The 23,647-nt window shown below is 42.2% G+C and overlaps 1 protein-coding gene across 7 annotated transcripts in view; it reads right to left on the reverse strand.

Annotated features, from left to right (window-relative positions):
* Window positions 1-23,083, reverse strand: part of RBBP6 (RB binding protein 6, ubiquitin ligase) — a 28,394-nt gene extending 5,311 nt beyond the window's left edge. Inside the window, exons 1-16 of one of the 7 annotated variants that reach the window (XM_065031155.1) lie at window positions 22,409-23,083; window positions 16,428-16,527; window positions 14,507-14,545; window positions 13,810-13,846; window positions 9,239-9,283; window positions 6,869-6,957; window positions 6,653-6,749; window positions 6,145-6,284; window positions 5,826-5,998; window positions 4,969-5,072; window positions 4,195-4,547; window positions 3,147-3,165; window positions 2,988-3,066; window positions 2,836-2,893; window positions 1,463-1,825; window positions 1,006-1,107 (exon numbers count right to left, since the gene is read on the reverse strand). In XM_065031155.1, the coding sequence (XP_064887227.1) occupies window positions 1,006-1,107; window positions 1,463-1,825; window positions 2,836-2,893; window positions 2,988-3,066; window positions 3,147-3,165; window positions 4,195-4,547; window positions 4,969-5,072; window positions 5,826-5,998; window positions 6,145-6,284; window positions 6,653-6,749; window positions 6,869-6,957; window positions 9,239-9,283; window positions 13,810-13,846; window positions 14,507-14,545; window positions 16,428-16,527; window positions 22,409-22,574 (1,964 nt within the window). In that variant the 5' untranslated portion in view covers window positions 22,575-23,083. Of the gene's footprint in view, window positions 1-1,005; window positions 1,108-1,462; window positions 1,826-2,835; window positions 2,894-2,987; window positions 3,067-3,146; window positions 3,244-4,194; window positions 4,548-4,968; window positions 5,073-5,825; window positions 5,999-6,144; window positions 6,285-6,652; window positions 6,750-6,868; window positions 6,958-9,238; window positions 9,284-13,809; window positions 13,847-14,506; window positions 14,546-16,427; window positions 16,528-22,408 lie in introns of all 7 variants that reach the window. The other 6 variants (XM_065031152.1, XM_065031153.1, XM_065031154.1 and 3 more) reach the window with 6 other exon arrangements.
* Between the last annotated feature and the right edge of the window lie 564 nt (window positions 23,084-23,647).

The following is a 23,647-nucleotide window of genomic DNA, read 5'->3' on the forward strand; positions in this document are numbered from 1 at the left end:
AAAAGAGCCAGTTTTAACAGCTACAGTGCAGTATCAAACATCAAGAAAACGCAATTTAGCCTGAAGACAGTAAAGTTCAATTTTAAAATACCAGCTTAGTCTATTTAACTTCACTCCTTATTCGGCAACTCGTGCATGATGCAAATTACTTGTACTGCGATAAAGTAGTATTTAACTCAAAGCTTCTAGCCAGATGTCCTAGCAAAAATCTGCGCATTCCTCTAGCTCAAACCAAGGCTAGTGACCACAATTCCACAAAAATCATATCTAAAAGATTCTAAACTCAGCCACTAGTAACAGGACTCAATGGCATCACTCCAGGGAAGATCCTGACAGCGTTACTGCCAGAGCTATCCAGACTCCTGCCCAAGGGAGTTTTTGGGATAGGAAGGATCAGCTACCCTCACTTTTTTTCTTCACAAGTTTTTTATTATGTTTTAAAGAACTAATTCACATTATTCTGCTTATGTTCATTAGCATCGTTCCTTCTCTCAAAGTCTTTCACCAATTTAAGATTTCTTTAAAAACAAGTCTGATTCTGTAATTCCTAAAAAAAAAATGTAACAATGTTAACAAAACACTAGCAAAAGCTACCAGTCTGCAGTCCAGGTGAAAATCTCTTCACATATCTCTATGAGGCAACCAGAAGAGGAGAGGAAGCCAATTTCTCACACATCTCCTCTGGAGTGCTCTGAGGCAATGGGTACAATCACAAGGGAGATGCAAAACTCCAGAACTCCCCCTGCGCAGCTTCTCGCCTGCTCCGGGCTGTGGGGATGTGAAGGGTGTTACTGCAGAGCAGCCTGAATAAAAACCACCTGTTCTTTAACACTGCTGCCCAACTGGAGCTCTCAGTCCCCTGCACTCTCTGCCATGTTTGAGCCAGTACCCTACATACAGAACTCCCTCAAATCATCCGATCCAGCTAACGACAGAGGCGGAGTGAACTCCTCCTGATTCTTCTAGACAATCTGCTTCTCCGTTACGGACATGTAAAGCAGTTACCTGGAAAACGAACGCCTACGCTCCTTTTGAATCTTTTTATATTCCATCAATTCCTTAGCAAAATCATTTGTAAACTCATCAAGTTTGGACTTTTTCTTTTCCCTGTTAAAATAAGTTTGACCTTTATTACAATTATAGTTCGACCTTTATTACAAAAAGACATCAAGAAACAAAACATGGCCAATATGAGAAAATGTATATTGCATGCAAATGCAAAAGGTGAACATCCTATTTAAGCAAAAACAAATAGAATTCCTACAAGTTTTAGGGGAAGTTTTAGAATTACATTTGTTTTGGTTTAAGTTTTGCATGTTTACCATCTGCAATGAAAAAGTATATTGGCAAAAAAACTGTCATTTTTGCTTATGTCAGATGAACTTCAGTGTAACTGCAGTCTGATATGCTATCAAAATACAAACATGAAAAACAACGCAACGCCACTGAGCCAAATACTTACTCCTCTTTCAGTCTCCGTTGCTCTCTGTAAAACTCCTCCCTAGACAAAGGAGGCGCCTGTGTGGTCGGGATGGCGTTGGAATGCGCCGCTGGCACTGCGGTGGGTACCCAGGCTGATGACAGGTTGGCAGGAGCTGGGGGGTATCCCGGTGGGGGGACCCCATACCCTGCGGATGGGGGCTGCCCCGGCGGGAACTGCGGCGGGAACTGCGGTGGCGGCACCCCCGGCGGCAGCGGCAGCGCGTGGGGTGGCGGGGGGTACAGCGGCGGCGGGGGCACGGGCACGAATACGGGCGCGGATGCTGGAAGCGACGGGGTCTGAGTCCTCTGGGCACGGTCACTGTGTGGGCGGCCTCGGTTTGCACTAAAGAAACCCAAAACCACGTGTCACTGTTTGTCACACTCTGCACTGATTTTAAAGAGGAAAGCGGATGAAGCGGAAGCACATTGGGAAGAGCTTCTTCTCAACTTCAGCACTTCCCTCCCCGCTTTCTTGTTCATTCCAGCCCAAGCTCAGCGCTCCACCCTCCTCCTCGCCTTCCCCAGCCAGCGCAACAGCCGCTCTGCGCCCCGAGCCGTGCTCAGCACCCTCTGCTGCATCCCCACGGCTCAGCCTCAAAGCACTGCACAGGATCAGCTCAGCTCTCCACTGCTTTTCGCTTCTCCCACATACGCTCCCTGTGTTGCTGACTCCTGGTCTTGCTCCTGAATTGTTATTCTCTTGCTTACTGAATTTGAGATTTTAGATAATCTGTGGGATGGTTCTTGGTTTTTGTTTCAATAAACACACCCTTGCAATCTACTGTAACAAATACATAGCAAGATGAAGGACAAATCTGACACTGCAGTAATAGATAAAGCAGATTTCTCTCTCTCCAAGAGAAAGCAGCTCGGCTGGTTGAGATGACTAAATTGAAGACACTGTTGTAAAATAACAGTGTTGACTTTTCCAACAATTTGCTCAATCAGTATGAGCTGAGTTGTTAAAGAATGTTGGAGGCTGATTTCTATTGGGAAATCAATTTCTTCAGCCCTGTTCCGCCAGTAATCAAAAGGGTAGCTTCCCATCTGATCTTTTAATTATGTTTAGATTTTACATGTAATTATGGTTTCCTCAAAAATTGTTCATTTTTCAGAGTCCTCTTTTCAATTATGTGCTGAAGTTTTATTTTAAATAATCTGACTGCAAGTGCAGATCCCCTTTGCTAAAGCTAATTCAAATTGAGCCATTTAAAAATTAATTACCAGTTGTACTCTCCACAACTATCTGTGCATAATTACTTCAATATAAATCAGCTGTTGTATAAGTTATTGTTACAGCATAATTTAATTGGTTACAAGTAGTAATACACTGAATTTCTGTAGAATACTTACAGTTCCCAGCCTGGTCTGCCACCTGCTGAGCGAATGGCACCGGCTCTCAATGGGTGACCTTTGAGTGGGGAGAGGAAAAAGGAAAAACAAAGAACATTCAGTTTATCTGAAGATGATTTTTCAAAGGAAATTCTGAAGTTACAGTTACTTACCAGTTGTGGGTATTGATTGTCCTTGGGGGCCCAGAAGACTCGGCAATGCCGGTTGTCTTAGTACAGGAACCTGATAGCCCTTGTGAATAAATACAATCAGTTAGAAACTAATCTCTACTAAAATATCACAAGCATCGCATATGTTGAAATAAAATTTACCTTCTCTTCCAACAAACTGCTGATGGACAGAGAGGAAGATTTAGAAAGTTCAGCGGCAGTCACCAGAGCAGCGGGAGGTAAAACAGAATCAGGGTCACTACAAAAAAATCCAAATTCCTATTATTCAAAGTCTTCTGAAGTGATACTTGAAATGTAAAGCTCAAGGTGAGAAAAGACTGACTGCTGTAAATGGAAGTGAAAAATAAAACTAGCTGCACATGAAAGGATTAGAGAACCTATCACCCACACACGGAATCTCAGCTTTGGAAGAGGCAAGAACTGAAAATCTCTTAGGAAATGTTTGTGCTAATTCAGAGGCTGCCTTAGAATTGTGCTCCTTTGTATCCAAGGGGACCTCTCAGATTGACAGTCCTCTGGACAGAGCTGCTATCGGCCTTCACGGCATAAAGCTGAGAGGATATAAGCCCTAAACAACAGCAGAGATTTTAAATGTATTTTCATATGACTTCACTGAGTTGCAAACTTATGGCTCTCATGTTTGTAAGTATTTCAAATTTACAGTGTTTCAATGTTTATTATGCACCACTGACGACACTGTTTTACTGAGGATGACTCTGACTTATCATAATATTGATTATAGAAACACTGCTGAAAAAAGTACTGTGAAAACACAAAACACCTGGTGAATTTTACCTATAATTGTGCTTTTATGCTTCTCATGGAAATATTCCCTCAGTGCTAGAGAAATTAAGGCACTCAAGAAGGTTTGACCTCACTAAATGGTCACTTCAAGAACTGCAGCCACTTAAATCAAAGGGTCCTGGGGACAAAAAGTCCTTCTTTAGCGTAAACCTGTATGGAGTGACTGAAAGGGAACCCAACAGGGAATGCTGCTGAGAAAATTCTTGCATGGGGCACACTTCCAGCTTAAAGCGTCCTCATTCAAAGGGAAAACAAACCCCACAACTTCCACCATTATCTGCAACTGTCACTAACAATATATAAATCGCTAGCTGAGAAGCTCAGGAAGAATCTAACTTACGCATTTTGGCGTCTTGTATATTCATGCTGATCCAGACTGACTTACCGAAAAGGCCCATCTGGCTTTTCCCCGCGGAGAGACAGTGACACGGCTGGGGGCAGATCAGAGACAACCAGTGATGGGTTGACCGGCAGCCCAGCCGCCTGCCCGGGCACCAGCGACGGCAGCGCGGCCGAACGCGAGGCCAGCGACGCCAGCGGGATCATGAGCGGGTCCTGCTGCCGGGCCAGCGCCGGCCGGAGCAGCGGCTGCAGCGGCCGCGTGATGGTCTGTCTCATCAGTGGCGGGGGATGCGGTGCTGGCGGAGGCGGTGGCGGCGGCTGCTGCTGCTGCTGCTGCTGAACCTGCTTACGGAGCCTTTTTGTGTAACCCGTCTCATTCTTGAAGTTGTTCACAGCCTGGAGGCAGAAAAACATTCACAAGAAGGTAACATGAAACTTCAGTAGATAAACGTACAAAAGCCTCCACAGAGTAAAATCACTCGTGTATTCCTCTAAGTGCTAATAATCCTAAAATAAATCAACATACAGCTGTATGAACACATCACATTAAACACTGATGTTAATGATTAGTAACTCAGTATCTGTATTTGAAGTCCTTCAGTGCTAACGCTGGATTTCAAAGTGAGGCAATCATGCTAAACAAAAGTGTGAATCTGCCAGACTGTCTATAGTTGTAAGAGAATGCATTTGAAAACTAAATTTAGCCTTATTCAATTTTGCCTTGCTTAAGGAGATGTAAATTATTATTTTCTTCCCATTCAGCTTTTTACAAATAGACTTTTCTTACAAATGGTTTACGTAAAAGTCACAATGTTACCTGGCGCAGGAACTTGTTGGCAATTAAAGCATCAGGAGAAACATCTGTCTGATGACATGTTGGGCATGTATGTTCCTCAGATTCCAGTAACGCCGTCCTAATACCTGTGAGTAACGACAACCATCCAAACAGATTTTAGCCAAACTAAGGAATGGTTTGGGGTTCTAATGAATTATAAAAACATGTATGTGATTAATGGGCGGATACGCTCTTGAAACAGAGCATGAAGCTATAAATGCTCAATAGTGTAAAAAATTTCTAGGATGTAGCAAATAACTCTACAGTTGACACTTCACTCTTGTAACACTGAGGGTGCAGAGTGGGCTGTGTCTGGATGTCTCCCCTGGACTTTTTTTCCACTACCCAGTACGGTGAGAAGTCCAGAATCTCAAGGTTTATGAATAAAACACATTTCAAAAACCCATGAGCAGGTTTGAGTTCTGAAGGTTTTAACCAACTCTCCTGTGGAGAAGAATGTGGAATAAATGCCCAATTATCTGCTTGTTGCAGACCTCAGTAAGTCACCAGAGCTGGTGGTAATTTTGTGTGGGAGAAAAGGATGCGGACAAACTAAATTCATTCGATATCTAACACTGCAATCACCTGCACGATTATGCTCTTTTCTCATACTCATTCCACTGCATGCAAAGAGGATTTAAGTAGATACATATGGAGGGAAAAAAGCTTTCTGCCCCCCCTGCCCCTTTCTTTTTCTTTCTACAAGAAGAGTCCTTTCCCATTCTAAGTACACTTAAATATTAAATAGAACTGGTAACAAAGTAATTTCATTATCCATTTCTGCTTTCAGAAGATCAGATGTGATGATTTGAATTAACAAACATGGCGGTAACACTTACATTCATCACAATAACTGTTTCCACAGCAGGGAATAACAACTGCATCAGTCATTATATCTTTGCAAATGAGACATAACAACTCATCTGGAATAGGATCATCTTCTTCTGAGGAGGAGGACGGCTCTTCTGGTAAAAAGGGAGGTTTTTCCTTCTTTCCTATAGCATAAGCTTCCCTGGAGGGAGGGCAAGAAGGAAAAGGGAAAGAAGTTAAAGATGTGTAAAGGAAAACTTTTCCAAGCATTGGCTAAATCACCACTCAGGCACTGACATGATTCCTCTCATTGATTTTTTTGGTCGGTCCAATTAATTCCATACTTACGCATCAATAGTTGGTATTGCATATTTTCCAGTGTTTGTTAGCATAGCACCCTTTGTATTGGGATCTTTCACCTCCATCATGAAACTCCTTGGAATTCCTGTGCTCTTTTTAATTCTGGGAACAGACTCAAAGTTTTTGTCCTGTTAAGAAAAGAAATGCAGACATATCTCATGGTAAGACCAGTCCTCAACTCATAGAATTAAAACATGTAAATATTCCAATAGGTGGGGTGAGCTCAAGAGAAACATAACCTTTCTATACAAGATACTAAAACTGAGCTGTCACAGAAAAGCTTAAAAAAGAGAAGCATTTCCAATAATACTGAAATATATGAAAATATAAATTAATTTAAAGGTCTTTGCAACACCACGATACAGTCTTTGTATTTCACCCCAAGAGGAACAATTTTTAATATGAGTATTCATATATTTGTTAAGTAACTGCAAGGGTAAAAAAAACCACAAACCAACTGAAAACTAAGTGACACCAAAAGTCTCCCCGATCTTACCCCATTTGTTGGGCAGTTCTTTATGTAGTGGCCGGGCTTCCCGCACCGAAAGCAGGTGTATGATGGTGGGGGTGGGCCCAAAGGCTTCTTCATGTAACTACAAGTTTTTGGAAAAAAAGAAAAAGAAGGTATGCATGTATGTCTCTTATTAAAACAAACACATATACAATCTTTTCAGAATCTTCAAAGAACAGATTTGATATTATCAACACTTACTTGATTGGATCATATTCATGGCCAGATTGTGTCATCATAGCTTTTATTTTATCCTCCTCGGAAGCATTGGCTTCAGCCAGATTGGCGGTCTGTTCAACAGGTAATTGTTTGACACACGCATTAGAAACACGTTTAAGCCCACACAGCCCAAGACAACAGCACTCATCCAATCCTGTAAAGAGCAGCACAGCACCAGCTGAGGCTGCATGAAAACAGCTGCTTAGATAAACCACATTTGTCCTGAAGATGTTCTGGGGAGTCCTTACGCCATGACATGATGTTTCTGTGCCTGGTAACCCACTCGAAAGGAGCATCTTGGGCACTCAAAACCTTAGGCTCTGTTTGTACCTTACATACAGACTTGTGTAACCAATCCAATTTTCTTCAAAGCGGACTGAAGCTACGTGTAGAAAAAAATACACTATCCAGGATTTTTAAACTGTATTTTTAAGCTCCAGACTATGCAAAAGAGAAGATATCCACTGCACATTTAATTGAGAAAGATGTATGCAAGTATCACTATTTACATTTTGCAGTGTTAAAAGGACACAAAACTTAAGAGCTGGGGAAGTTGGTTTTGCTTGCTGAAATTCAGCTTCTGACATGGAAGCATTACAAGGAATCAAGCTATTTATAATCCCTCTTTTCAGCAGAAATGTGGCTATGGTGCTGCAGGCAAGTCCAGACTGCAGGGCCCTCCCCTACTAATTGCTACAGATTGATTAACCACAGTGAGCAACACCTGCAGGGTTTTTTTTCCTGTTGACTGCGTCCTTTTAACACACAAACTGTAATATATACCTTATGCAGAACTAGATCTTCAAATTACTGAAGCCAGCTGATTTTTTTTTTAAAGTAGCATTTGTTCCAATGTTTTTATTGCACACTAGTCCAGATACAAGCAGGGTCTAAGGCAGTGACTGGCAGTGGTCTGGACCTCAAGCACCTACCACTCCGATCAACCACTCGTTCCTGCTTTTAGATGCATTCATTCACAAAAGCAACCAACTAGTTTCAACGTTTTATTAAACGGTTGTTTCATATACACAGCTTTTTCTCAACAGTAATAAAATCCAGATCGACAGCTATGAAGTCATTTCCATTAACATTTACAGAAAACTTTACAGATAGGTGACTAATTTGTTTGAACCCAAACGGTTTACAAAACACAGCCGAAAACCACAAAAACATTAGTAGGAATAGACCAAAATTCCAATATGGCATTTAATACATAGTAATAATAAAGCAGAAAACGGTTAACACAATTGTCTCCGTGCTGAGCCAGGCTGCACTAAGAGCTTAGAGCAAGTACCAGGTTTGAGCTGCGTTATGGCACATTCCTGCATTTGTCCGAAATACCACTTGGACAGTTTTTCACATTTTGGCGTAAAACTTCACAAGTTTACAGAACCAAGGACACGTTTAGGGACGGCACTAATGGAGCCCAATTTCTCTTGGTGCCTACCTTCCAAACTTTACTTTTTTTTTTTTTTTTGCCAAATGTACATGATTTAATTTGTGCAGTGAGAGGGGGAAGAAGTTACCAGAGGGAGGAGATTTGTGTTTCCTGGCCATGAACCCCAGCCCGTACGTCCAGGAGACCTGGCGGGGGTGCAGGGGCCCTGCCCTCGCCACACCGAGCACTCACTAGTGCTTCCCAGACAGTTACACATCGTGCAGCAAGAAATGCAAGTTCCAGAGCAAAACACGGCATTACAACAGTTCCAGAAGGTCACATCTGCTAATATGCCACACATACACATTGGTATATTCCTATAAACAATTAGGTACATTTACACAATTTACACAGTCTGCGTTCAAACAAATTAGATTGTGTTGTCCACTGTATATATACTACAATTTGTGAAATTGTGCAGCATTCAAATAATGCATCTGTCACTAGAATGACTAGAAATTCAAAAATAGCCATGCAATTGTCCATGTTACAGAAATGCTTCTACTTTGGCTGTTGCAACCCCCCCCGGAATGTCCATAACTTACAGCCAATTAAATTCTTCTGTAAAAATTGTGTTAGTTTCCAACGCAAAATTAACGAAACGTATGAAAAACGGTAAACAGCTTCTGAAGTGCTTCTTCTTTGTGTCTTGAAGATGAGTAACACTGCAACATTATGTTGAGGCTGATAAGGTACTCCCCTTCCATCTTCCCAAACTGGGAACTACTCTTTACAGGATAGTGTCAAAATATACACAGGTTTTAAAGTTAAAATAAATACTTTAAATTATTAAAAATTAAATAGAAGTTTTGTTCAAATTACAACAATTATCCAGCTATAGATCACAGTATAAATTTAAAAATACGAAGCAAACACTTTAAGTATTGGACAAGAATATATATATATATATATACCTTAGTAAGCTGGGCCAGAGAAATAGATGCAGAAGAGTCATCAATCTGTTCACAAAAAATTAAACACATATTCAAGTTCTACAGTCAAAACATGGCAACAGTTAACCTCTACTGTATTCTGCAAGCTCGCGCTACATCCTCTGAGTGGCACTGACAGAGGCATTTCTGTAGTTATTCAAAACAAGGTTCAAACCTCTGACAGCTCAAGAGTGTCTCCGTGTTACCGAGAAACTAAAATATCCAAACCCACTAAAGATCAACTTATTGCTCCTGAATATCTCAGAGAACCACTGTCAAATGCTCCCCACTGCTTTCAAGCCAAAGGCGGAAGGAAGCTGTCAATTGTCAGCTACAAAGGATTTCTAAAAATTTGAGAAGTAAGCATCACTACAGGAAACTTATTTTCACTGTATTTTGTAAATTAATCTGTTGATGTCTCACCATTTATACATGTATATGGTTATGCTTTTGTGAACACACTATGTGCCTGTCTGAATAAAGCACAGGCGTTATCAGCCCTGAGACACGAACTCTGCCCCTCCTGCCAATGAGTTTAAAAATGCCAAACTCACCATACCCCATAAAACACCAGTCTAAGCCAGCCATAAAAGTAACCCACCATTTTGTGTAGAATTGAGAAAACTGATTTATTGTATTTTATTAGATCTCAGGCCATACTATCCAACTAGTTTGGGAAACATAAAAATTTAATATTTTGCTATCAGACCAAAATCAGTTTTTGACAGCAGCCCTGTACTAAATGAACAAAATCAAGAAAGTGTAAAGCACACTCCTGATGATGAAAACCCGGCTCCAGAAGACAGCCCTGCCGTTTTTTCCCCATCACGAGCACACTCTCCCGCCGGCTGCCCCGGGACAGTGCGGGGAACCAGCCCCAGGCAGCCCAGGAACTGGCTGCAGTACCGGGAACTGCCCCAAGGAAATGGGTAACTTAGCTTGTTCCTTTTCCAGTACACTGAATTATATTCTGCCACAAGCAGCAGTTAGGTTTACGCAAGCAAAACGTTACCAGAAAGACACCTGAATCATGCCGCTTATGCCTTAAGTTGCCAAAAAATGTAGAACCAAATTTCCCCCTGTAAACTGAACAGCTCTCCTCAAGAGGTCACTGAGTTGATGAGAAGAGATTAAAACCCTTCCGTGGAAAAAGCTGTTGTCCTTTCTTATCTAATGCAGGGAACAAACTCAAGGGAGTAGTTTTAGCCGACTCTGGGGAAAAACAATGTACATGTGGAAGATGATTCTTCACTCCAATTAATCATTCCTTCTCTATGTCTGGGAAAGCACATCCAATCGTACCGCATTACTAACTAAAAACTTTTAGAAAATGTGTCTTTGGAGAGGAACAGCCAGGTCTGGAAAGACAGACAGTCCACTTGCAGGTCTTACCAGCAGATTCAACTTCTGTTCTTTTCAGATTTTGTTCCTAGTTCTGTTCAAAAGGAAGCCAGATTGGTATTTTGAAGATTCCTGCTCCATATGCCACTCTGCTTCACACGGGGAGAAACAGGCCCATGTTCTCTCATGGCAAGCACAACCACTCTCATTTTACATTTTATTTATGTTTTTCAGAAGCAAACAAGAAATTAGGAAAGCTCCCTACTGGAGTCTAGTACTGACCAGTAAGTGAAACATAACAGCTAATAAACTATTAATTAGCTTTTGTATTTTTCTAGGAAGCAGCTATTTTATAGCCTCCAGGCAAGTCTAAATTCTTCAAGGAGGTGATAGCACTCCTTTCTAAAGTTATCAAAAACAGCAAATAGATAATTAATGACCTACTTAGTACATTTGCCCAACGGCAATCTTCCAATGATCCTGCATGCTTGTGTCTTTTCTTTCATTTAAATTTCTTCTGAAGTATTTCCTTGCCAGTCTCTCCCATCAGTCAAGTAGAAACAACATATCCATGAAACTTGTACACAACCCTCAGATCATACTACAGAACTGAAAAAAACAAACGCTCCCCACCCCAAAGCAGTATAGAGAATCCATCTATTAACTCCAATTTTATGAAAAGAAAACCAAATAGAAACGGACATAAAGCAAGTGGGAAAGGGGACAGAAAATAGGAGGAAAAGACTCATGTCACTGCTGGAATGCTACGATTAAATACCAGTGGTTTCCCAAAACCCACTAGCCTGGCTAAACTACAATTTCAGCCTGGAAGGATCATGGTTGTGCTTGACACCGCTACAACAATGGGCACAACTGTGTTTCTGCAGCCTCTACGGTCAAACCCCAACTCGAGACCCTGCAGGTGCCAAACCACCACACAAGACAAGACCCTCTCCCTTGACTTGGCTGTAGTGACAGCAGCACACATTTCCAAGCGTAGGACAGCTAACATAAGAGCAAGACAACGGAGAAATATTCCAAGTGTAAGATTTTGTGTGTGCTTAAAAACATGTTAACTAATTTTAATTCTGCTGCTTGACCGCTCAACAACTGGCAAGCTTTCCTGTGATTTGCTCCTACCACGCTAAGATGCAGGCCCTGCTTTGAAATACATACAGAAATGTGCGGATTTAAAATACAACAAAACCCCCACACTTCAGCCCGGGCCCTGAGTTAGTTTCAAACAAAGCTCACGGTGTCTTCAGAACCACGAGGCACTGCCACCCGCTGTGGTGTCACAGGCAGAGCAACCAGGGAATGCTCCTCTACTTTAACTCGTCCTAACTAACACTAAGTCTTCCCTCCCACGCCAGGATCTTCCTTTTTTTTCTCCTTTTTTTGAGCCATCTATGTTATCTCATGGTCAGATGCTACTTAGAAATGTAATACAGACATGCCAGGGAACACACAAGGCTAAAAGAATGTTAACTTTATTTATGAACATGTGATTTGTGTTGATACACATGCTAGTAAACAAAAAGAAAAATAACTGTTTTCAAGAAATAAAAACCCATCTGAATTAGATCAAATACTGTAAACGTGGTTTACATAAATGCATTACATTAACTACTAGGGTCACTGGGCCAGTTAAACTAACTCAAACTCACAATGAGAGGCATTCACGCCCAAAAAGGAATTTGAATCAATCAGCAATAGAATTACTGATGTAGATTTAGACTTAGTGTTTTTAGACCTACACACGAAAGGTTTTCAATTTTAAGTTGATTGTACAGCATTCCATGAGAACCAGAGGCTGCATTCTTCACAGAACACAGCCCAGAGTTCAGGAATTTCTAGATTAGTTATCCTAACAGCTTATAAAGTGATCAGATCCAATGATCCAGGGTTAGTGTAATGCCTCACACCATTCTAGTGAAGAAAAAGTCGTTAAAATAAAGATGAAAAATAAAAACCACCAAATAGTAATTTTTATACTATAAGGACTATTTTGAAACGCATCATTACACATATTATTCAACCCAAGTGGCAAATCAAGATCTAGACCATTACCAGCCAAGTATATCCGTGTTACTTATTTATGTTCTACCAGCAGAACGACAGTGTTTTCAAACCTGAAGAAAAATGCTGCCCCTTTTCCAAACGTAAAAGGCAAGTGGTGGTATACTAAAGAAAGGCTCAGCCTTTGGGGAATGAAAGCAGCAGCCAACTCTGACAACACCCACATCCAAAAATGTACTGTGGCAGAAGTTCAGAAAAATGGCAGGGATTTTACTCACAAGCGCACCAGGCTCTAACCTTGTGCCAAAATACATACACTGGGTTTTAGATATTTTCATTTGCAGACAAACTATTAAACTAAACTGCTTCATTAGATAAAGTAGAAAGATCAAATGCAGAACTTTAGAATACCACTTTGTGTAGCAACAATATTTAAATTCATGGCAATCTATTAAAGACATTGATGTACTCGGAGGGGCCCAAACAATATCACTTCAATTATACAGTTTTAAGAACAGATACCCAAGTATTTAAGGACATGAAAAAGAATCATGTAGCTGCATAGAACTGTCCTCAAAACATGCGGGATACGTTGGTTTGGTATTTGTTTGAACCCCCAAGTCAAATGTAAGAAACAGCACCAAGTTTAACACTAATGGTTTCTCAGTGGTTTTTGATTACATTTTCAAAAACCATTAGGCAAAAAAAAAGTATTTAAAACCAAAAGCTAAGTGATACAATGTGAAAATGGCAAAAAATACACTCCAAACAATTTTTATTGCAAGAAACAAAAAGCACACAACAACCTATACAAACATACATGTTACTAGCTATAGACAGACAGATGCAGAACATGGCACCATGTTCAACTGCGCAAACCTCAAACCTACATGATCTCAAAACGATCGTACATTATCTGTACAACACAGAGTCATACAGGAAATACTCTGGGATACCAATATGAAATACAATGCATCACTAGGCACAAATACCAATATTCACATTAGAACTCTGCGAACAATGGCATTACTCAGATTTTTACTATGTTGAATCAAATACATTGTATTCACAACATTGACTATGTTTTACTGGAATATATATTAAGTTAATGTTTGAAAAATTAATAAAAGGCTACATTGTTTAGAATTAAGTGCAGTGTGTAGAAAAAAGTGTGAGATTGTGTTTTTACATACTGCTTTTGATGTCCCACTCACTGGCTCAGTTCGACTTCTAGAAGAAGAAATAAAAATGGTAAGAATTTTTTTAAAAAGCACTTGTACCCAACATAAAGCAGTGAAAACATTATAAAACCCAAACATCACAACATTATGCTCTCATAGTTTAGTGAATATGGAAATGTATTTGTCTACATAAACAATTGTGTATGTATATACGTAAACAGTGCAACTAAAACAACCCCAAAACCACAGTTCTACTTTGTCACAAATTACTCCAAGACTGACAGATCTAGAACACACCAGTGCCAGAGGAAGCTGTCAGCTATTTTGTCTCTGCTATGTAAGCATCAAAACTATTAAATCTGTACTACAGTTTTGTGTTCTTAAATAATCAATCACCTGAATATGAAGGCAGCTTTAGCCAATTGTGTATCCCTAGGATTGCAAACAGTATCAGATACAGTACTTGTATTTCCAAGAAAGAACAGAGATGGTCCAGACACTCTGAGGTGCAAGTTTACTAAGTGTAGAAACATCAGTCAACTGACAAAGCAATAATAAAAGTGTCAGCAGCACAGCCTTGAGAACAGTGTTTCTTTGTGGAAGCCCAAGCACCGTGTTCAGGTATCTACTATAGTGAGCCATCAAATTGCCAAAATACTGAATGTGTTACATATGCTATATTGACTAAAAATAGGAGTAGAAATGTCACCTGAAAGCAGTTTCTAGGATTTTGTGCGATTTAGGAGTCCTGTGACAAAAGAAAAGGTCTTAATTGCCAGAATTTGCTTCAAGATAATCTTGAAAACGCTACAGTATTTTAGGAAATATTTATTACATTTGAAAACTTGCTGAGGTTCCACATACTCATCAGTCTGTATCTGCATGCTACTCATCATGAATCAGACATGCAACCATCGGTACAGTCAACAAACAATGCACACATCATCCAAAGCTCCCATGAGCAGAGGCAAGTCAAAGGCTGCTGAGGAATTTCTCTAGGACAAAAAGATTCCAGAACACCCCGGGCTGCAGTGACAGCCACTGACCTCCTCAGCTACAGGGAAATACTTTAAATTGGCACACAATGGTTTCTTCAGCCATCTACTAGGAAGAACATGCTTGCAAGGTGAGTAACAAGTTTTTGAAGCACACGTTCATAATCCTCAAACATGAACCACTCTACCAGTTGCTTCTGCTATATTTCCAGATGAAGGAACAGGGAGCTCATCTGCCTGGGTAATTTGTAATGCTAGAACAGCAGTGCCATTCTTTCCTTATCCCCACATGCAGGTATTTATCTGATCTTTGATGCCAGTAGCATCTATACTCATTTTAGGGCAGCATCACACCACCAGGAGAGGGTGCCATCCAACCAGGAACGGAGGATGCATGATAAGACAGCACTAAGCATATAAACTTAAATTAACCCCCCAAACAAGGCCATGTTTACAGGCACAACACTGGGCATCCAGATTCACGAGGCAGTGCCTGAAAGCACTGCAACCGCTACTGCAGTAACATGCTCTAAGTGTACATGCAGAAGCACAGAAATTCAGGTTTTTCCTGCTTGCAAATGCCTCATGGGTACCAGGATGCTGCTGTACTGTTCGTTTGAGACACACATTAACTCAGTCTACCTTACTGAGAACCAACAAAAGAAAGACATGGCAAAACCACAAGCTAATAATATCTACTAATTGTGGTGGAGAGGCATAGCTAAGAAGGCTGGAAAACATGACCATTCAAACAAGGCCAGTGTAGCTGATATAGAAATGAACTGCATGAATACACAAGTAACAGCAATAATCCCATAGCTGGGACTGCATTTGAATATCTGTAATTTTAATCAATACAGCCGATTCTCTGTCCTCCATAAATCTTAGGAATACAGAATTAAAACCCGGAGAACAGATACCAGCTTAGGGTAAAACCAAAGATTACTAGTAACATTTGGTAATGTGATTACTTAAGTTTCAAGTTCAGAAAGGATTAATTATTCCTTCATCTTACTTGCACAAAAGGCAAGGATACTTAAGGATATTGTTCTTTTTCTCTTGTCTGAAAAGGATATTGTCTTTAGGAAACGAAAGGAATTACTTAAGAATGAAATTTCTTTGCATGGCTTGCCAACTGGCAACCCTTGGTCTTTCCTCCACAACTTGTATGCAAAACCCCCGGATTTGGGGCATAAGAATATCTGCCATATCCTGCCTCCCCACCTCCAAACACAAGGAATTGTTAAACACTGAGAATTTGACTCTTCTGAGATGAGAACAAATTATAAGATTACACTACAATGCATAGCTGTCTCTACTATACAATGAGGAATCTCTCCATCTAAAGGAAACTGGATCTACAAATTTGGTCTCAGAAAAATCAACCCCAAGAACAAACTCAAAAGAATCACCTAAAAAGTTACCACTGTGGGAATTGGAAGCCCATGTCCCAGCAGGCCTCAAATGTGAGTCTGCTTTGGAACAGACACATTAAAATCTACCCCATTACAACAAAACCTGACAGCAGCTTTAACAAGAAAGATACAATCTGAAGGCCTCTGTAAAGTAGTATCGAGAAAAAAGTGAACACACTGCAACCCCTCACAAAGAATGCAAAGCTTTACGGGTACTTACATAACGTATGTTTTGCTCGTAGCTTTAACTCCTCCGATAGGGATTCTTCTAACAATTACTGAGGAGTTCTTAGGAATCAGGGCACTATCATCTGTGTATTCTGAAAACAACATAAATACAGAACAAAAAAAGTCAATTCATAAGAATATATATTTACATATAATTAGATAGCACTTCAGAGAGCCCCTTTGCAGATATAAAAGCATAATGTTATATGTAACATCATGCTTTTATTGTCTGCACACACCAGCAGTACATTCCAAGAAATCTTCAGGTTTGATAATCAAATGCAAGCAGCATTTTTTTTTTTAATACTATTAATACCAACAGCAAAGTGGTCCCAAAGGTCACTAAAGGAGAGTCTGCTAATGCACAAGGTTTGTTCCTGATCTAGCTTAAGATGCTTGTGCTTCTCTTAGGCTGCAAACCCTTTGAAGAAAAACACCGCACAGTAAAGTCTCACCTGCATAAAACAGCTCCTAAAGTCCGACTGGCTTGTCCTGCAACACAACAGGCACCTGGCTAAAGCACCAAAACTGCACCACGGCTTTCGAAGCTGTTACCCCCAAAATGCTCCAGCTGTGCTGCTGGTGCTCAGGAGTGACCAAGCACAGAGACTCAGCCACCTCCCTCGCATGGAGGTCCATCCACCAGCAACCATGCTGCAGCTGCTCAGTGCTTAGACTTAAACGGGAACGAAACCGGCAGTGCTAGAATTTGGATGACATGTTCAGGGGTTTTGAGCTTGCTTTCACAAGTATGGCAGAACTGGCTCAAACTGGAATGGTATCTCCCCTCTTAAGCTAATCACCTAGTTCAAATTAACCAAAGCGACACGAATTCTTTTGATTCACTTTTCGCAAGAGCAGAGAGACTCCAACAAAACTAATTCTGAAGACAGCCTTGAAAAGCCTTTGGACACTAGTGTGTGCCTAAACCTCCCCATGCTTTGCTTTGGCTTACCCCATGTTTTTGAAGAGGAGAAAAGCCTTCAGAACTCTTTCATGAGGCCCAAGCAAAAAACTACCTGGGACACGTGGATTGAGTAAGCTTAAAATGCAAAGATCACTCCACAAGAACGGTTTTTATTTTGTACTTACACAAGCTGGATATGACTCAATGTTTTAAATCACTAACAGCAGCCAGTCCCTGTAATCTGCCCATAGCTTTAAATATTAAAAGCCCTTAACTTGCAGACCAAATCAGAACAATGATCTGAAAACCAAAGACACTCTATATCTAGTTAAGCTCTGTCAGGGTGGTTTTGCCCCATGATCTGAGACAAAACAAATATTTCATGGTTTATGCTCCATGTTTCAGGATATTATTTCTATGGGCAAGAACCTCACTACAGTTGCACATCTGCAGGGAGCGGTGACATTCTGCTCCACGCTGGCCAAGCAGAACTTCAAGTGAAATGTTCAACAGAGCTGGAGGTAACAATACCCTTGATTCCTACTCCCTTACAGCACAAAACTTGTTTTGCTGCCAGTGATGGCCAGTAAGTGGCTACTGGGCTTCTGCCAATCTGACCTGTGATTAAAAATGAGGATTCAATTAACACAGAAAACTTGCAAAAGCAAAGGAAGATTTGGATGTTTTATTAAAGACAAGAGCAAAAGAGATACAATAGTCTAAAACTTGCCAGCTATTCTACAAGAAATAGCATGCTTGAAAAAGTCAAGGGAAAGAATTTCAAGCAATGCATGGAGGCAGACAAGTTAAATAGCTATTTTGCCTCCTGCCTCATACTGACTCAAATCTCAAATCAACAATTGTACTACTGTCCACAACGTTCTTCCTGCAAAACAGTGTAAACAGCTCAAGTTGTGCCCTGAAGTTTATACTGCTTTGCACTTCATGCACAAGTTAAAAATCCCATTTTGAAATTAATCTGTAATTCTGAAACTCTGCTAGTTTTAATAATTTGAGTCATACGGATGCTATAATCGAGTTACTGAAAAAAGTTCCTAATTTATTTGATAGCCTGCTTTAACCCACCACTTTGAGTCTGACAGCACTGCAAAAGCATCTGAGCATCTAGAGAAGTATTTTCACCCAGGTAACACAAAAAGCTCATCAGAAGGCAAGCTTGTATGTGAAACTGCAAAGAAAAGCCTTTCTTAGGCTTAGATGCCTTGCTAGCCAGCTATTATGCTACTGGGGGAAGATTTGCAGAGTAGATGGAGAAGACAACTAACATGCCAGGCTGCCTCTCCCAGAAAACAGGGAACTCCCAAAAACACAATTTCTCCCCAGTGCTTTAAAATATGCTTTCCTCATGATGTGATGTTGTAACGCTGTTCTAATCAACAGCACCTGCACACTGTGACAACCCATCTCTGCAGCTGGCACTGAAAGCATTGCCTCAAAACCCCTTCGTGGACTGGGCTATTTCTGCATTTTCAGCTTACACCAAAATAGGTATCAATGATTTCACCTCCGACTAGCACGTCATCGTTTCTTGAATTAGCTAGTTCAGTAGGCCAAATGGCTCACAGAACTTTCATTTGCATTATTATTACACAGTACTGTGCTCCAAAAGAGCACCTATACTGCTTTGAAAGTATGAGTCAATAAAATCTAACATACTTTCAATGATTAATCGGATTACACAGACCACCTGATGTCTTAATGTCTTACTGGCACTGCTTGCCACTCCAGCATGACTGGGATCGCAACAGCAATGCTGGAGATAACGCGGTAAACGAACCAAACGGAGTCTGCCCCGAGCACCTGGCCAAGGGCCACCAACCCAGCTGGCAGCACCATGAGAGGTCCCCAGCCTGCTGGGGACAGCCCGTGCATGGGATCCACACCATGGGTTTTAATGGGTACATGGATTACCCTCAACTCTACCAAGGAAACACGAACCCCAGACCCTTTCTGAAAGCTCTACAGAACAATGCTGCACAGCAGCTCAGGAATTAATTACGCTCTGAGGTGTAACCAAAGTAACCCCCCAGACTGGCACTGAACACAACAGTGCATAGTGACGGGCAAGCTTTAAAACTTGCTTAAATGCCTTCTCTAGAAGGTTAAGTTTGCAGAGTCTTGAAGACATTCCAGTAGACAGACATCAGCCAGGAAGCCAAATGATTTCAGTCCGAGTTCTCATGAGTTTGAAGATACCACATCATGGCACTACTAACACTGACAAGCACATGTTGCAAGACTGAACTCAAACAGGTTCTAAGTTTAAGAGACAGTCTTAGAAGAGCAATATTCTTCCTCTCAGCTCAGAGCTTCTTCCAGCTCAGAGTCCCATTCTTGGTTTAATATTTTTCTTTTGTATTTTGCCTGGGAAGCAGAATAGCACATTCTCCAAGTATTTTGAGTCAGAATGTTACAGGGCAGGAAAGAGAACTCAAGAAACCTGAGTTCTGGAGTCTGCAGTTCTTCCACAATATTGTCAGAACATCTATTATAAGAGACAGGTAAGAAATTCAGATCAAATTAAAAGGAGGCAAGTTTAAATGCTTCATTCTTGAGTTAAGGCTTTTTGAAGGGAATTCTACCTTTACAGGACGTACCTCTATAGTAAGCATTGAAAAGGACACCCCCCACTTTTTAGAGCGGGTTCCAACCATCCATTTTGCCTTCCCAGCATCTTAAGAAAAGTCCATCATGTTACATTGATACTTAAAATCCTGCTTACTTTGAATTTATATTAGCATTGCTTCTATTACCAGATTTCCATTAGGAGAAGCACCAGTACTCAAAAAGCTCTGAACAAGCAGGCCACCCAAGCTTCACTTTGTTCTTTCCAAGTTCATTTTCACATTCAGTCAGGATTCCTGCACAGGCTAAGTTATAAAAAACTAAAACTTTATGGCCACGTGTAAGAATTCCAAACATCCCACTCAGGCAGAATATCCTGGTCTAGTTTTTTTCCTTTATCTTTTGAAGATGAGTTTTAGGATCTACATCTGATTAATAAAAAGTGAAATTTATGGTTATGTGCATAAACCAAAAATTTGGCATTTTATGTATTGCACTGAAACATCTTCTCTAGCTTTGCTCTGAACACTACTGGGGGATTTTCACATTTCCACATGAAAAACACCCCTATTAAAACTTCAGTAAGCACCTGTGTCACTAATACATAATTTGAAATTTTCTACTCATTTTACAAAGGTCCAAGTGCAACACAACCCACCTACCGGTAGGTAGGTCCCTGTCAAACAAGCGCGATGCTCTTTAAAGCATGAAAGACATTTCTTTACCTTCACCTTTAGGTAACACCACATTTAACATGACCTAGTGAAGCAGATACTTTTTCTTCAATGGATTCTGATTAGGTAGAAAAACAATGCAACACACTCCGTAAAGCTGGTATTGTGTGTATTACAGTAACACTTTATGGGGTAACATATTGATAATCAGAATTTTTTCTAAACACTTCACTTTTCGTTCCTCATCTGCTCCAACGGAATCTCCACGTTTGGCCTATTTGAAAACATTTTTCTTTGAGTGATACTAATTGGGCTCCACTGGTTTCTGAACCCACTCAACACTCTGGTTCTCAGCCAGTTTGACACAGACCCCGCAATCCCAGCAGGGCCATCAGCCCCAGCCACCCAGCCCGCTGCCATTTGGGAACCTGAACTTACACGAGCAACTGAAGACAAAACTCAGACGCTTCTGCAGCAAAACCCTCGCAGCAAATTAAACACTTTCCAGAAGTTTTTGATCATTTTAGTCACTACTACTAGAAAAATTCAAGACTTCTGAAATGTACCTACGAATGTTGTGCAATCTAATGGCATCCCCAAGACTCCCATCATAGTGCTGGTAAGTTTTTTTGACAAATATTCTGCAGAACATTGGTTAAATATCTGTACATAAACACCAAGCTTTCAGTCCAACCACTTTAAAGGCCAGGGCTGAACTTACAGTTACTGCAGCGTACTTACTATTGTGTTTAATACATGAAACAGGAAAAGGAAAAAACCCACTAGCACAGATTTTAAAGAAAAGGCTATTGTAAGAGCATCACAGAACTACAGGAAAAATGTTTAAAGAATGAAGACACTTTATAATTATTTTTATTTCTGGAAAGTCACATTGCAAAGTCTTTAATTGCATTCAAACCTATCAAGATGACAGATGACCAAACCAAAATATCAAGTAATATGGAACCATTATAATCTCTGAGAATCAAACACCATTTATAGATTTATAATAATTCATAACTTCTCTAAGAACATTTCTTACATAAATTCACCATAAACGTTCTGCCGTAAAACCTCAGTATTGCCTTGATATGGTTAACACAAACCACCAAGAACAAAAAAAAATGCTGGAAATTAATGATTAAATGATTCTCAACAGCATCTGAATGACAATGGCTTTTGTGTAGAAAAGAAGTTATATTAACAAGAAACTCCAAAGTATAATTTCAAAACAGAGAACGTTCATGGGTGAGATGGCTTTAAAGGGTCTGTATAAATTCGAACTCTCAGATACACTCTTGATCCGAACTGCCGCTAGCGAGCAATTTCTGCAACAGGCACAAAACCAGTTTTCCAATGAAGTGGAGTAAAAGAAGTTGAAAACAAAAAAAAAAGTCACAAAAAAACCACTTTCTTCAAATGAGCCACTGTTTTATTTCTATAACTTCCAGCCACGAGATTTCAAAGAAATCTGACAAATTTCTTGTCGTTGCGATAACCTCTCACATTTCTTCATCATTTTACATAGAATTATTCCAGGAACACCACACTTTTACAAGCACATGTCGCACATCAACCACGTATTCTCCGCGTCCAACACACCGATCCGGAAGGAGCCGACGGAACAGCAGCTATAGAAGAGCTGCTCTGGGGGGGCCCCAGCACCGATCGTGCCCCAATCGCGTCCCCGCTCCCCCCCGCTCCCCGCCGGGCCGGTCCCCGGGCTGACTCACGCTCCGCGGGGCCGGCCCCAGCGCACAGGCCGCCCGGAGCGGCCCCGGGCCCCGCGCCCGCCGCCCCACGCACCTTCTTTGGTCTGGGCGTTGGTGATCTGCAGGTCGCAGTCGGCCGCCTTCAGCTTCTCGCGGCCCATGATCTGGCGCTTGAGGTCGCACAGGGAGATGTGCAGCCCGTCGAAGGTGACCGTATCATAGTTCAGCTTGGACGAGAACTTGTAATGGACGCACGACATGGTCGGGGCCGGGCCTGCTCCGCGCCGGCGGCACCGCGGGCTCCGCGCCGGTCAGGGCCCGCGGAGGCGCGGGAAGGGCCCACCGAGGGGACGGGGTAAGCGGCGCGGGCTGAGCTCGGGTAAGCCGGCGGCGCTCAGAGGCCGCGGCCCTCCGCCATGACCAGGCCCCGCGGCCTCAGGCAGACTCGGCTGGCGGAGGCCTCAGGACTCCATCGCGGCGGCGCTGCAAGGCCCCGGCCCCCGCAACGGCTCCGGCCCTCAACGATCGAGCTGGGCCGCGGTTGCACCCTCCTGGCTCCCCCTCGCAGCCCGGGCGGACGACGGGGAGAGGCCCCCGCGGCCCCGGCTCGGCCTCCGCGCCCTCTCCCGCCCGCAGCGCTACCAGGCCCGAGCGCTCGCTATGGCGGCTGGGCCGGCCCTGCCCCTGCGCTGCGCCGAGGGGTTTCCCGGCCGCCAACCGCACGGGCCGCCGCCAGCGCCTCCCGCGCAGGCGCACCGGCAAGCCACGCCCCCCGCGTGACCCACCACATCATGACAAAAGGCTCGCGTCACGTGGGTGCGGCGGCCCCGCCCTCTGGGTCCGAGCGCCCCCTAGAGGAGAGCAGGTACCTCCGGCGTCACCTCCCGGGCCCGTCACCCCCCGGCCCGCTGCTGTCCCCGCCGTCCCCCGGCCTGGCGCAGTCCGGTGTCCCCGCTGTCCCCCCCAGGCTGTCACCTGCAGCAGCGCAGGACAGATCCTGGGAGCTTGTTGGAACTCACGATGACAAAAATGCCAGAAAAAAATGCTGTGATATATATCGTGGTGTCTGCATCTTAAGATATCCCATGAGAGCACGACTGACGGGATTCTCAGGCAGTGGTGCTGCTGGCACAGCTGAGCATCCCCCCTAATCCGCCCATGTCCAACGGGCAGGGCAGCTCTCAGGGGCCACACACGTTCTCTTCGCCAAGGGAAGGACGGTTAGTCTGGACTAGAAATGAGAAAAAATTAATTAGAACAGGGAACAGAACTTGAATGGGAACGAGGACATTAAATGCTGTGTGTAAACAGCAAAATAAACCACACGAGGACA

This window comes from Columba livia, chromosome 15 (assembly GCF_036013475.1).
Source record: "Columba livia isolate bColLiv1 breed racing homer chromosome 15, bColLiv1.pat.W.v2, whole genome shotgun sequence".
NCBI lineage: Eukaryota > Metazoa > Chordata > Aves > Columbiformes > Columbidae > Columba > Columba livia.